General features: G+C 41.1%; 1 protein-coding gene across 1 annotated transcript; it reads right to left on the bottom strand.

Annotated features, from left to right (window-relative positions):
* Positions 1–43: 43 nt before the first annotated feature.
* On the bottom strand, positions 44–1750 carry ptger4c (prostaglandin E receptor 4 (subtype EP4) c). Its single transcript, XM_031854882.1, has 2 exons — positions 890–1750; positions 44–755 (listed from the first exon to the last, which is right to left on the bottom strand). Exons 1-2 carry the CDS (start codon positions 1748–1750, stop codon positions 159–161), a joined length of 1458 nt encoding a protein of 485 aa, XP_031710742.1. The 3' UTR covers positions 44–158.
* Positions 1751–16576: the final 14826 nt, after the last annotated feature.

Genomic DNA, 16576 nt, shown 5'->3' on the forward strand with positions numbered 1-16576 from the left:
TAGGTGGTTAGAAATCATCTAAAGAGGTCCGGTGTGGATTGTATCACTAGCACCGTTGGTTTTGCTCACAGTTGAATTAAAACGTTTTCTGTGCAGATGAAACAGCTGACCGACTCTGAAGACATTTTAAACAGATGTTGGCAGCTCACACTTGTTTATCAAAGGCATTTCGCTGACTGACATGAACTCGGTGTGCTGAACGTGCAGGTGACAATGTCCACTTTTCTAATGTGCGCGGACAGCAGCGGCGTTTCACTGCGTCCTGGAGACGACTTGAGCGCCACCTCCTGTTTGGAACTAGATGCTGCTTCCTCTTCACACCCGAGGATCGCGGTGGACTCGACGCTGAACGGGTGGAAGTTGACCCGGGTGGTGTCGTACTCCCATGCTTGCCTCCTCGCAAAGTCTGTAAAAGATGTATTCTTGATGGTCACCCGGAGTTCCACGTCGTTCCTGTAGCAGGCTGTGCGTAATGACGCGTAGCTGGTGTCATTACTGTTTAAAGACGGAGGGGAGTGTTGACCTCCTACCCAACCGATGTTGTCACCACGACCGTCTTTAACGTGGGCCACTGTCCTCTTCAGCTTCTCGCAGCCTTTTAGCAGCAGGTTCTTCCGGCACAGAATGTACACCCAGGGGTCTAATATGGGGTTGAATGAGGCGAAGCGGATCGCCAACATGTCGCCCCGGTAGTCAGGCTTACCCCCAGCAGAGATGTAAGCAGGGTCGTACAGCTGGTTGACGAAGATTCGCACCTGTCGGATAGAAACATGGACAGAGAATGTGTAAGAAAGGTGTTTGATAACAAATAAAATAGAGAACAATAATACAAAGTATCGTATCGTAATAGAATAGGCAGTTGTAATAAAAAAAATCCGGTTGTCCTTACCACTAAAGGGATGGAGCAGACCAGGAAAACGATGGTCATGAAGATCAGAAGCCAGAACATTTGAATCTCCGCCGCTGAGGTGACCGACGGCAGCCGGGGGAAGCGGCGACGTGATCCTCCCTGCTCACAGGACTCCGTCCTGACTATCCCTGTCGTCTGGTTCATCCCCACCAGCGACCTGCACACTGCCAAATTACACAAAACTGTCACTGCGATCAGCACCAGCATCACGCCGGCGTACAAGAAGGAGTAGCAGGCTCCAAGTGGATCCATCGCCCTCCAGTCCAGAAAGCACCAAGTCCCGGGAAAGTGCCTGACGTGCTGTCCGAAGCCAAAACTGGGCATAATGCAAAGTAAAATGTTAGCCAGGTAGGTGACCAGCAGCGCAAAGCGCGCCATTGTCCGGTCTATGTGCTGGGAGTAGAAATACGCATGGTTTATGGCCAAGTATCGTTCCACGGCCATGGCGCACAGGATTGACATCCCGGCTGAACCGAAGAAGAGCATGGAGAAGGAGAAGAAGTGGCAGAGCAGCACTCCTCCTGGCCAGCGGTTGGCCACATATGTGGCGATCACCACCGGGCTGGTGAAGCATGTTCCCAACAGATCCGTGATGGCCATCCCGCAGACCAGAGTGTAGAAGGTGGTTTCTTTCTGCTCCTTTTTGGAGATACACAGCACGACGATGGCGATGATGTTCCCTAGGACACCCACGGCGAACATCGTGGCTGAAGTGACCAGAGACTTGGACTCTAGCCAGAGCGCAGGGAACACGCTTTGGTTGAGGCTGAGAGAGAGAGGCGTCAGGGACTCAGAAATATTCGTGTCCAGTTCTCCAAACGCAAGAGTGTCGTTGATCATAATTTAAACCAACACTGCACAAGGGTTTAAGTGCGAGGACTTTCCGCGATGTTTCAACACTTCCTGTGTAAATATAGAGCGCTTATCAAGATAAATCTTTAGCTGTGACATTACATCCCGAATTATCCTGTGAGAGCATGACGTGCATTACATTGAAGTGCTTCTTCTGTTTAGTTTGCAGCAGTGTGTTTGTCTCCCGTTGAGCCCACACGAAGGTGTGCCTGATTGTGTTGACACCGTTGGTGCTGCGGGTATTTTAAGCTGTGTGCTGATGTCAGGAGAGTGACGCGCGTGCTGTGAGCACAGAGACCCAGGGTTCCCCGTATCACATTAGCCTACTGCCAAAGAATCAATACTTTTTCATTGCTCGCCATATCAGCCTTAACTCAATAAACACAGGACCCAAATGTCAGCCTCCGATCAGACAACTTTAAACACCTGCATTTGTTTAAAAAAAAAAGGGAAAGAAGAAAGAAATCCGCATAAATTTGCTCTATCTTCACCATTAAACGTCCGTCTATAAAAAAAACAACAACATATATTTGTGATTTATAGGCTAAGTACATATGGAGGGTCTCAATGTTCAACTGAGATAATGTGATATGCTGTTAGAGTATACAATAGTATAACTACCTGTAATTCAATAGGCTGGGCAGGTTAACTAAAACAAAAAGCACGAGTCTGTGTAACCACATATTGTCCAGTAGTACAAGTAAAGACAGCATGTCATAAATCCCAAACTTCAGCACCAAGGTCAGCGCCTTCAACACAATCAGCACCACGAACAAGGACAGTCGTCACTCAACCACTCAACACTGTAGGCCTGTTAAAGTTGTGGCACAACACAGACAAAATAGTTTGATAAAGCATGAAAAGATCCATTTAAAAGTGTTTTGGTCTCATCAGTAAATATACATACCTTCAGAAATGTTTACAATGCACCACCAAATGTATTTCTACTGCTATTTTTTTATGTCGACGTTATACTGTTTGTATAATATGATGTCAAAACAGACAGCCCAGTATCATGGCAGGGTGTGAAATTGTCACATGATGTAATCTACTGCTTTTGTGTACATTGACACAAACATAGACAGAGGACAACAAACCACGAGACAAGTGTTCGGCACCACGTGTCTCAACGTCCTGTTGTGGTTTTGTTGCCTCACCCTAATATTCATTTTGTTGTATCGTAGTTATTTTGAGCCCAGCTGTTCTGTTTTTGCTAAACCTAACTGGTTTTGATGCCTAAACCTCAATTTCGTTTTGTAATGTCGTTGCGAGCGGCAACAAAAAAATGGACCATGCTTGTCCCTGTACACCAAACCAATAGATTGCCGGTTGTGAGTGATTCACCAACTGCTGTGAGACTGTGTTGAAGCAGAGCACACTTGGCGGGTGCGCACGTTGCTTAATGAATCACATCGACCACAAAGCTCCACTTGCCTCTTTTGTAGAAGAGGAATCTTGGGGACAAACAAAGTGAAACTAATTAAATGTATTTATGTCACAGCCCCACGTCTTTATCCCTGGGCTGGTTTTGATCTCCAGGTTTTTTGTCACATGCATACATCTTTTTTGAGACGAAAGCACAGTTTCAGCAAGCCTAAGAGAAGGAAACATCAAGAATGATGGTGATGTGATCCATTTTGTTAGGCAATTTCAAATAAGTCAAACTCAACAGCAAAGTAGAGCAGAAAATAGAGGGAGTTTGAATAGGCTGCCCATGTACGTGTGGTCTTTATAAAACATCCATCCACCCACAGAACAAAACACTGCTGACAGCCCAAACAGACGGTGACGTTTAACAAGGACAAAACACCACAAAGGTGCCATGCTTTCTTTTCACCGTTTGAAGTATTTGGGGTTTTTCCCCCAATGAATCTCAGCTCCAGCAGGTTTATTTCAGGGCATCGAGTCTTGCGTAACTGTCATTTACAGGTTGTGTTGGGGAAGAGAGTAGCTCCATTTGCTGTTTGTCTTTCCTATATGTTTTTCATAAGCTCTACGCTTTGTTTTTATTTTTTATTATGCCATCTTTTCTCTTTTTCAATTCCTTTGGAGTTTGTTTAATGAATCATACATTATGGAAATTTCTATGGCTCACAGACTATATTATACTTTCATGAGTAATCATAATTAATAATTCAGTAATTCTCAGATGAAGCTGCACTGTGCAATGGGGCCCCTAGGGTGCACCTCCTTAAAACTGATCAAATCCCACCAACTGCACCTCCTGAGCTGAGCCCTCAGACTGCACCTGCAGGGCATCCCCCGCATTGAATGCCCACTAACAGGCACTTCTTAAGCAGATATTTTGAAACTAAAAGATATTTTGAAAGAAGGTTTGAGATACCTCATATTTGCACTGTGATAATCTGTCCGCAGGTGTTTTGATACCATGACTTTGAGTCGATGTGAGTCACTGTACTGAAACACGTTGGCAAGTTGCAGTTCTGCTGGGGGATTTGGCTCTGCAGCTGTAAATGGATAGCAAGTATAAAAGAATACAACAGACAGGACAGAGACGGTGACATTATGGACAACATCAGTTCATAAAAAACACATGAATTTAAGTATTTAAGAGCCGGTTTCTCAATGTCAGTATTAACATGATGATTTGTGTATTGTGAATTTCATCGATAGCTAAAAAGACATGTAAGATACGCAGGTAGTTTACCAATAAGTGTTTTGTAAATACGTAGACAACAGTGCCGTTCTCTATACTGCTGTAACATGTTACACACAAGGCCACACCTGGTATTAAGTTATATGATGTAGAGTAAATAAAAAAATACATATTCTGTAACAGGTACTACAATAAATAATAGTGGAATAGTGTCTTCCTTAATGGTACAGGCCTACTAGTTTATTCATATTGGCAAACTTTAAGTATTTACAACAGCTTATACTATACACATACACATACACACACACACACACACACACACACACACACACACACACACTAACACCTGGGAGCAATCGGTTCATAAGAGGAGGAAAATAATCCACTAACACAGACAGAGACAAAGAGCCACAACATCCACCACAATCTACCATAAATAGACATTTTTCTCATTGTATATGATTAATTCTTTCATTTCCTCGGATTAGATTATCTGATGCTGCTTCTGCTGCCGCCGTGTGTGTGTTCGTCTCTGCCCTCAGTGATGTAATAACCCCAAGCTTTCAGACGTCAGTGGCTCTGATGCCTATCATACTCTCTCTCTCTCTCTCTCTCTCTGCACTCACACACGACCTGAGGGACTCATGACCCACACACTGGGCAGACATGGAATGGGTTTAATAAGGTTGAGAGTAGTGTGTGTGTGTGGTTGTACGTATACGTGCGTATGTCATTGGTCTTCTTGCCCGGGACATTTGCTCTTTGCGGATTCCCCATTTTAAATGGCAGGACTTAAATCTCTTTTCAGAGCGCCTAATGAAGTCCCTGGAGGGTATGTGCAGTAAGAAAGGATGCTGAGACGTTGATTCACACATTCATTAGGCTGGCTGTGAAAAGTGGAAACCACACAGGATGGTTTAATGGTGTTAATGGTTCGAGTGGGCATCTCAGGTGTCACTGGGCAATAACAAGAGCTTTGGAAGATTTTCACTGCTTATTACGCACAAAACAATATAATCGATCTTCTGTCTCGAGGGAAGTAGTTAGGTATTGATCCCCACGTGACGCATTTGCAATCAAAACGTCACAGAGCATTAAGGGCTTACAGCTGACATGCAAGTAAAACACTCTTTTGTTTTCTCGTTATTTGATATGATCTGTTGTCTGTGTTAGAATGCAAATGATATCCCCCGTGACCTTTTCTGCTGAAACTGGAAAATAATAATCAACAGGTTCTGTATCTGTGTGGCTCCTCAAACAGCTTATTTTGAGTTTAATCGTTCTGCTGACTGGTGTAAAGGGGTAGTTTTGGGAAATAGGCTTATTTGGCTTCTTGCCAAGAGTTAAATGAAAAGTTCGATATCATTCTCATATCTGCACAGTAAATATGAAGCTACAGTCAGAAGATGGTTAGCTTGGCTTAGTATAAAGACTGTAAACAGCTAGTCTAGATCTGTCCAAACATTACAAAAACACTAATAACGCAGCTTGGTCCATGCTCCTTGGTTTCTGACACCGATGCTCTTTTAGTGTGTCTGTACAGGTGAGAAGAAGTGACCATATGCTCACAAATATTGGAATCTAAAGCAGAAGTGAATTTGCGTTGTTTCTTTCTCTGACGTATGTGAGCTGTTGGAGGATTCATGGTTCACAAGGCTGCCAATTTATTTCTGCATAGGAGATTTGCCTCCAGTTCACAAACAAGAATACATGGAGGAATGACAAAATGTGCTTCAGTTCTGCAACAGCTAAAACGAGTGCGCACAAGGAGAACAAAAATAGAGAGAAAACAAATTAAAAAAAGGTGGAGCCTCTTTGTTTCTCCCCATCGTTTAGTAACATCTCCTGAGGGATCCATAGTGCTGACAAGTTTCCTTTGTGGGCAAATTGAAAGAATGAGCTCGGTTAGATGGCTCTTCCTTCGGTGATGTCTGCGCTGCAATTTGATGGTGACGCTTTACTGTCTTTATGCCGTCACACCGCTCGGTGCTGGCCGTGACCATACACTGCTGCGATGTCACCACCCTTTATTCGATTAGTCTTCTTCGACCACTGCTGCCTCTCCACACAGGCATTCAATCACACTGCTGCCTCTGCTGCAGCCTGCCAAGCTCATTACACGGTGGAGCTCAGGCTCATTTACTCTCTCTACACTACTCCCTCTTAGAATCTTAGAATTTCCATTTTTTCATTCTTTTACCTTACTTCCACCTTTGTAGCACGGTACACGTTTTTTTTAAGTAGTGTTATCAGTTTGTTAATTGAGCTGTTGTTTATTTTTACTTACTGGTATGTTATGGAAAGATGCTTGTTGGTTTGACAATCTTCTGTGTGTAGGCCTACTATGCGGTCTATTATACATTAGTGCACAAATACACTATTACTTGACAGTTATTTTGTCGTTTAATTTGAATGCTAACATCCCACACATGCCAAACTACATGTCAGTGTAGGTCAACATGTGCGTCCCACACATCTCCATGTTTCAGCTTGCCTCATGTTATGGAGCCTGGAGCTCACAGTACAGTGTAAGTAGTGAAATTATTGGACGCCTCTTTGCTGTTTGAGTGTATAAATGCGATATGATATTACTGAAGATTGTTCTGGTGTTATACTTTACATGGAATGCGAAAAATACATCAAACCTACACTCAAAAACTTTGTGTGGACTGGCAGTTAAGGCAGTTTAGTAGGAGTTTCCAGCGAAATTTACATAAAAAGAATATTTCCATATAATCCAGTTCCATATAAACTCAAATGGGTTTTTGTAACAAGAGAAATTTCATAATTTCACTTTCTCCCTCTGAGAGTAGACGATAACTGACTCAGCCTGCTCAGACAGAGTGCAGCCATCAGCACTAATGGTCCTCCACACAGTGTTTTTACATCATGTGTCAGGTGGCTGGTGGATATTAAACATTTTTATCATGTGAGCTACTGCTAATACAACCACGCAGCTGAACATACTTGCAACATAAAAAAAACACACAGACACAATCACCCACACACACACACACATTCACTACTGACAGATCTGTGCCAACTTTTTGAATAACAGATGTTTAATATCCTGATGTGTCTTGTGAGGTGTTGAAATACTCTTCTGGTGTGTGTGTGTGTGTGTGTGTGTGTGTGTAAGAGAGAGAATGTACAAGGGCACAAAAGTGCATGAGTGCACAATTGGTATTCAAACACACATTGAAAGCTGTGATGAGAATTTGAAATTCTCATCACATTTTATTGTTTTTCATCTGTTAGACTTTGTATTAATATGAAGACAGACAATGATTCATAGCCGCCTCAATAGCAAGGATGAGTAATTGTGTATATCAGTGGTGGGCTTATAGTTTTCATTTCAGACAAAGATTGCACCTGTGACTCAGTACCACCTTGAAACAAAGACTGAAATGTGTTTGTTTGACTCTCAAGCCATTCTGCTGCTGCAGCTGTATCTGATGCAATAAACTCCTGAATATCTAATCAAAAATCTCTGTCGCTCTGCGGCTTCAAGGTTGGCATGAAGAATAAGGTCACTCCTCACCAGTCTTGGGGATTTAGATTGGCAGAGTGATAACTTAAGACAGTGAAGTGACAGGCTTTGAACTAATTGGCCTCCGGTGTAGCCAGCGGACCTCCGGGCCAAAACTTTCTTTTCTGTGGGCTGCTTATTGTTTACAGTTTGATTAGCAACTTGAGATGCGAGTCTGGAGTTAGAGTTGAGAGACAAAGACAGAAAATGCAGAATACAAAAGTTTAAAATCTGTCACTGTTTCTTCAGTAATATTAATGATAAGTGAGTTCTGTGAAACAAAAGTAAGTTGACTGCAGATTTTTCCCTCTTTCGCACAGCTCGGACCGCCCTCTGCTCAGTCAGGTGATGTTAGTGTGACACTCATTACTATTATTAGCAGTCATCCCTCCTTCTCTTTCATCCAGTGGAATCACGAAACAACATTAACTACCACCTCCACAGTCTAGTCTGCCATTCTCAAGCGTTTAATGTTAATCCCATCAGGGTGTCCTCGAAGTATCCGTTTCATACAAGTGAGCCAGTGAGAGGAAGAAATCACATTATCCACATCGTTTTCAGTTCAATGAAACTAGAGGGGTTAATTAAACTAAAAATGTGTCACATGAGGGATAGATTTCATACCGCTCTAGCGTCATCTATCACTGTGTGTAATGGAAACAATATTATGATTTGTGCAGGGGCATATCAGCACTATGGAGGTAATTAATGAAATATCTGCACAAACCAAAGACACACACACACATAGCCGCAGATTAAAGAAGGTGAAGTTACATAGACAGTGGGCAGTGTGTGGGATGTCGGCATTGAAAGGTACAACATTTAATGAACAACAAAATGCAGAGTTGGAGGCTACAAGAGCTGAACTTTGGAACAAAAGACGAGTGACTATTGACTTCGAGGTGAGTGTGTGTGTGCTTCACCCTCTGGGTTTAACACTCACAAATTCTGTGGGAGGATGATTCCCTGCAGGAAGGGCATTATACGAGCACATTCATGAGACAACAGGGGCCAGGCTTTGCAGCTGAGGTGCGGCCCGTGGTTTAGGTGCAAAATCTGTCAAGACTGAGCACATCTGCAAGCCCAAGCAGTCATGCCTTTCAAAAATGATACGGAAAGAAAAGACAAACAGTGGTGTCAATCTTCATCAGAAGGATTTGGCTAAATTACATTGTCAATACACTGACAGACGGACTCTTCTCCCACCTGTTGTGGAAATTTATCATATGGTTCGTTTAGATAACTTGTATCGCTTAAACCTGCATATGCAGATGAGGCCAACCAGACTCATTTAAAAGCTAATAATAAATGATCTCACCAGGGTATTTTAGCATTTCTGGCTTGCTGTAGTGTCATCCTGATCTCACCACCTAACCCTCTTCCCGAATAGGCTGGGAACGTGGCCTTGGTGGAGGCATCGGTAGACAGAGGAGGACGACATCTGCGAAGGGTGGGTGAAGGGAGAGGAGACGAGATAATGTAATCTGTGGGGAAAGAGCTCTATCCATTCAGCTGATTTATTATTAGTGTCTGTTTTTATATTTTAAGTGTTTTCTCATCTCGATTATTTAAAAAGATTATTTTCCACCACACCACCTACAGTTTAGAGTAGATACGTCCTGAAGGTATTAAACTGACTTCCTAATTGGAAATATGGGATGTGGGCTGGATCACATTCAAAGGCAATTAAAAACAGTTAGACATCTGTTAAGCAGAGTGCATAGCAACAGAGATATGGTGCTACGGGCAAACTAATTAATTTAGAAAAGAGTATGTTGCTTATCTGTCATCGTTATCTTCGCCACCCGAATAGCCTTATTATCTGACTAATTGAAATATTTGAACTGTGAAAAACATCGATGACACAAACCACAGATGTTGCTGCCGTTGTTGACTCCTTTCTTCTGAATAGATTATCTTTCCTTTTTTTTCATAAAACTGTTACCTCACAATATCTCACAATTGTTCTGCAATGTTTGCAATTACCTGACACCTTAAAAGCTGATGAATATGAAATGTCACTGCTATCAGTACTTCATCAAGAGAAAAGAAATAACCATATGATCTGAAGTCTGACGTTTTGAGATAACGAACATGCAAAACAAGAGAACTAAACTGGTATTTCAATTTATTCTCATGAGTATATCCCTGAGTTGCCATTTCAAACTGTAGTGTTTTATTCAACTGTAGAGAATACGTCATAGTTCTAAGATATGGATTGTAAAGAACTTAATTTCTTCTGTTGAGAGGTTTCTCAACCATCAGTACTGCTTTATCATATTTTGCTTCAGATTATTTGGGTCAAGCACAACCAGCTTACATTGCCAAATGAAAAGAGCCGGCTTTCATCACAGTAGATGTAACGTTTTCATGGCAACGGCCTGATGGTTTGATCAACAAATACATTTTCAAAATGTCCATTTAACAAGAAGAAAGAAAGACACTTTTCAGATGGGCATTAGGGTCCCCAAACCTACTTTTTTTTACTAGCTGGTAAGGAGAACTTCAGTCAAGTTCTTTTCTTGTCAAATAAAGAAACACGTTCATTTTTAAATACTGTTAAATCTGAATCCAGGAGAGACAAGAATCTCACATGACAACAGGAACATTCAGATTAATTCTCTATTGACCTCTATAGAAGAAATTTGCTTTCAAAGTCCGAACACAATCAAACACCCACAAACAAGAACAAGAACAACAAGAACATCACAGCGACACAAGTCTGCTACAGACTGAGTAAGGCAGTAATGACTGAGGTCATGAAATTGTGAAAAACGTTATTTATTTGCAGAGGGGAGGAAGGTGAAGAGGGGTTGTCTGCTATGGTCGGTGCTCTGAAAATATAATAATGTAAAATATAAGCTCTGAAATCACAGTCTGTTGTACTATAACTTTTAGAGTTGAATGAATACCTCTGGTGCCTCATTCTATGCTGATATTTTTTGCTCAAACTTTTGAACCTCCAGCAGCTTCACAGGATTAATGAGAAGCCTCCCTACGGTGCGTCCCACCAGCCTCTGTCTGTCTGTCAGGGTGATGCTTTCCATGACACTACTTGAAGGACCCTGCTGGCCTTCTGCAGGGGGACCTCGGTGTCAGTGTGACAGTATAGGAGAGAAAAAGTGCATAAGAATATGACTCTCCGGAGGATTTTTCCTCAATGACAATCTATTCAGAGTGACCTGTCGATGGTTGGACTTATTGTGAGACCTGAATAACAATAGGGGGGAGTGACCAACTACAGTGGTTGTCACCACAGAAGCTGCATATGATGGCAGCCCCAAATGGCAGAGACCATCTTTTCAAATTATGCGAATCCCAAAACCCATAAATATTTTTCACACTGCTCAAAAGTAAAAGGCATGGATGCAAGTTCACTCAGGAGTCTCTGGAGGACTGGAATACTAAATCTGAAAAAACAGAGTTGTTTCCTAACTTTTAAAGAGGAATTGCTGGTTCTTCTCCTCTAACCCTCTGCAAGATAGAGACTATGTTCCTTTGCAAAATGCCAAACTATTCATCAGGTGAGAAAACACATTGAATGCTGTCTGTAACAAAGGGGCTGCTAATATGTTTTTGTCCAACTTTCTTCAGTAGTTTTATGTCAAAGCTTAACTGTCCAGGTCACCGTCCTCCCACAATGCTTTGCACCAGAGGGAAATATCAATACCTGTCTCTGTGTTTTTTTTTATGGGCTCACGAGATTCAGCAGCCTACGTTACGCCCCTGTCTCTGAGTTTGAGTTCACTGTGTGCTTTTTGATACCAGTGTTTGCCAGTGACATTGATCTTTAACATGTGTTCCAGTCATGTAGGTCTGTGTGGGTTTGGTCACCATTGCAGCCTATTCTTCAAAAGCACAGTTGGTATATCAAATGTTCGGGATCACGATTTTTGCAGTTACAATGACGTCACATTGTCTTTCTGGTGGCCTCTCATCCTTAATATCTCTATCCATCCTAATTAACGTAGCTTCCTTTCAAGACACATCCCTCCACTCAGAGGGTCCAATTTCCAGAGATGGTCTCAGATGTATGTAAAGGATTGGTTTATTACTGTACCGGGGCTCAATGCGTACTCAGCAGAGTGAGTCATAATCCATATTGTTCCTGATCTGAAATAATGAGCCACTATTCTTCTGAGGGATCTTCTTCATGGTACTACTGTATATGCTTTAATATATTGTAGCATGCAGGAGCAACATTCATATTGTAAAAACTAGGATATTTTACTCATATTTATGTTTACTGTGTCAATATATTCTATTTGGGATATGGTCCATAAAAGGCTAAAAAAAATAATAAATATTGAATGACTAATGTAACAGGCATGCCTTTTATGACCTTAGTGAAAATGTACAATACATGTATACATACATCAGCTTACATTAACAAGCCTATTTGACAGCGATATGTACATGTTACAAAAACTGTATATTTAAATGATAAAGTATCACATATACAGTGTAATGTACTGATGTTGGCCTGCGGTCAGAAACCTTTTTTGTGGGGATGGGAGAAGCTGAAACAGTTTGTATTCAAAGAGGACATTTCATTGCATCAATAATCACAGTTTCATGCACACCTTGTCACAATAAAAGTTACATTATATATGCCTCAATATAAAGTAGCAATGATGATGATAATGATGATTCTTAAATAATCTTTATTATGAAATATTAATTAATTAGTATAACAGTTAATATATTTTACTTATATTTATGTTGACTGTATCAATATATGCTATGTGGAATATTATTCATAAGCTACGAACACTTAATTATTATTGAATGTCAAATTGATATGTAGGATTTTACTGCATCCAGAAGAAGATCCGGCTTTACGTTCAGACATAGCAAAGTCTCGCATGCATATGCACTGTGGACGTCCAGGATCGGCTTTATTAATAAATATGCAAAACCCATTTTCTAGGTTATCTAACAGATTTTGACTGCTGATTTGAAAATGCATATGCAAGCCCATGTCACATTACGTTTCATTTTTACATTATGCTGAGTTTATGTAGTACGATATATTTTACTGACGTGGAATGGAAATTTGTGGATCATATGAGAAATGTGTTTTCAATTTGACCTAATGAATTCACCTTACCATAGACAAACCTTCCATAGCACAAATGCCTTATTATACCATATGCTCAGGTCCTCCACTTTGCCTTTTCAACCTGCCCGATGATAAGCCCTCTTTGCATGCAAAATCCAGTCATTGATATAAAAACCCTCTCCGCTTTCTAATAGCAGTTTTTAAATGTATTTATGTTTGTCATCTTACAGCATTCAAGATGAACAAGCAGTGCTAGAAGTACTCAGATCCTTTACTTAAAGGTCTCTATACGACACTCAGAACATTCAATAAGTAGAGTGTTTTTATTACATTAAATGGTTATTATTGCTGATATGATGGATGCAATATATTTATTATGCTTTGCCTTGTGCACAAAAAAAATGACTCACTCGTTACTATCTTACTAGCTCATACAAAATGCCGTGCAGGCTTTACAACAAGGAGTGATCATTCCTCTTCTTCATCATCAATCAAGTCCATACACTTCAGGCCTTAAAACCTTTTCAAACATATCCTGTTTCCCTTTTGATAAGTTGCTTTTTCCAGCGGAAGACTAACACAAATACTTCAGTAAAGTACAGGTATCTGAGAGTATAGTACTTGACAAGGTACTTTTCACCACTGCAAACAAGCAGTTAGTTGAAGCTGAAAAAAACAACTTAAGACATTTGTTGTATTCTCTGGGAAGTGTTTTCATGTGTGTGTGAGATGCCATTGTGTAAGTCATACTGAACCACTTGCATCCACTAGGAAAGCTGCTCATTATCTAAATATTAAAATGCATTTACAGAGCATGAGTGAGGAAACTTATTTCTGCATGAGTAATTCAAAATGAATGAATGAATATATGAATGGCTACAGTGCTTGGTTTGCAGCGGCTCTTTCCCACCTTAGAGTTCATATTAAAGAGCGACACACATAATTAGCTTGGAAGTAGCTCTGTGGACATTAGTCAGAGGGCATCGGTGTGGGTGGATGGGTGGATGTGCCCTTTACTTTGACAGGGTACAAGAAAGATCTGTAGCTCCACTGCAGGAAACACGTCATGGCAAAGGCACTGCGAGACGACAGCAGAGAAAGGAAAGACGTAAGCAAAGAAGAAAAAATAAAATTAAGAAACAACTTATGCAAATGTTGCTCTCATAACACAATTTCAGCACCCTTGCCTCTGTGTTTTTATGTTCATGGACAGAATAAAACCTTTCTGATGGGCCAACAGAGAAACTCAATACACTGAAAGGGAGCATTGTTCCATCTCAGAAGTATGTCAAGAGCACAACATCAACACCCACAATACTCGATAGAAACGATGCCTATTTATCTTGTGAATCCTTGTTATTTGCTTCATAAGGTGATATCAACACATCACTCTCAGGTCACCAATAAGGTCACTGCAGGATGGGGGTGAGAGGCACCGACATTCATCATTTGTCCACCTAAGATTGAGAGTATTAAAGGTCAGGTAAAAGATGTAAATATTGTCCTGTGTCCTCTCGCTGTAGAGAAACACTCAACTCTAATGAAAATATTTTCCAATGGATATACTTAGAGCTTTTAAATATCCCCTCTTGTGGTGCGCATTAGATGGACCTTTCCATTTTCACATAATGCTTGGAACTCAACATTGCTGCTGTTCATTTTGTGTTTCTCTGGAATACAGAGCATTAAAAGTTGTTGTGGTTTAGACTGAGCCATGTGATGTGTTGTGCTCACATTTACCGCATGTACCGGAGTATCTGCAGTAACATCAGAGGCCAGTGTTTACTATAAATGTACCATCTGTTCTGATCATGAAAGCACAGTGTACTTAAAACCCACATGTTGGAATCCGCAGCCCGCAGGGGAACAAACCACCTCGGATTACAAGTCAAATGTTAACCAATTGAGCTGTAGGTGAGGATGGCCTGATGCAGAATGTGTTGCTTTTCATAACAGGAATCCTCATGAATCATCTTCTGGGAACTTTTTTAATGCTTTCTTTAAAAATTCCCATTCGTTCTGCTGAGTACATTTTCAATCCACTGGAAAGTTTATAACCAAGGTTGAAGTTCTGCCTTAAAAGAACACTGATTAACATTTTGCCTGCAGAAAGATTGTCACAGCTACATTTCAATGGACATAATCCCATCTGAGAAGAGACCATCTCCAGTGCTCCAAATCACAAAAACAATTCCACATTTTTCTGTTCGAAATGGCTGCTTAAAAGGTGACGGACTCATGATGTGTAGTCTAATTAGCAAATGACTCAAAGATAATAAAAAAAACGGTGGAATATTGAGCTTGACTGCTTGTGCTTTGTACTTATACACACAATTTCAGTGCAAAAATCTTGTCTGCACGTCACCCACTGAAACCTTTCAAAGCAGTGGCGATATTTTAAAGCGTATGAAAGTTTATGGAAGGTTGTGATCATGTTTTGCTTTATCAATCAACGTGCCCCATTCATTTTTCTTCATCATTATTTTTGGTTTCCAGAGACATTTACTAGATCCCAGCTGATTGTCAGTGTACGTGTGTAGACTGACATTCTGTTGATTAGTCCTCACCCTGCCTGTCACAGTTTATTGCACCCTCCTCCCCCAACTGAAAGATCAGGGTGTTAGTCACCTTAAAATGCATTGGGTTTAGTCAACCTTGTCTAATAACAGCGGTACGACTGTGAAGGTGTGTTCTCCCATCTCATCGGGTTCTCGGAAGCTTCTCTCAGTTGAACAGGAAGTACAGCTTTGTCAAGATGATAAATGGTTTGTCGCTATGAAGGATGATGCCCCCCCAATGCAAACCATAGGACTGATTACTTGAGACGTTCCCCTTTTGACCTTGTAAAATGTACAGTACCAAAATGGCCTTCTAGTCCCACACTTTGCAGATTTAATCATAAATCATTTAATCCAGAGTTTGGCTGGAGTAAGAAAATAAATAATGAGGAAGAGTCAGACAGTTCCTTTCCTTTTTGTTCAGTGTTTTTAAGGGTTTACTGCAACTGCACACCACTAATTATAAATTATTGATGATCGCAGAGCTTGTTTCTTTTTGCAAATACATTAAACTGTAGCACCCCTTCTCTCTTTCATCTCGATCCATCAGCCATCCTTTCATTCTCTCCAGGTGGCCAGAAAACAAGCAGTATCACTGTGACCTCTCAGAGAGAGCAGAAAATCAATAAAACTCTTCATGTGTTTTGTACACAACATGTCGTTGTAGTTGAAATTACAAGAGGCATACTGAGTCTCAGAGTGAGGGTAAAATACTAATTAAAAATGACCTACATTAGTTCTGCCAATAGAGAAAAAAATATATACTTAATGTTAAATTAATCTTGGGAATAGCGCCGTTATTGTGAAGAGGCTTGCTATTTCCGGATAGACATGTGTATTTCACACAAATATGACGTCGTCAGTCACAACACCAGCGATTGGTCGTCGCAGCCACGGGGACGGCCCTTCTCGTTCTTTCATTGGCTACGTTATTAAACCCCCTCTACCTGATTGGCCCGGAGCGTCGCTCAGCTATTGGCTGAATTTACGCAACGACAATTTGAAAATCGGTGTTCACGTTCACAGAGTGAGAGCTGCACGGAGAAAG

Source organism: Anarrhichthys ocellatus, unplaced genomic scaffold (genome assembly GCF_004355925.1).
Source record: "Anarrhichthys ocellatus isolate YVR2014 unplaced genomic scaffold, GSC_Weel_1.0 scaffold15, whole genome shotgun sequence".
NCBI classification, from domain to species: Eukaryota; Metazoa; Chordata; class Actinopteri; order Perciformes; family Anarhichadidae; genus Anarrhichthys; species Anarrhichthys ocellatus.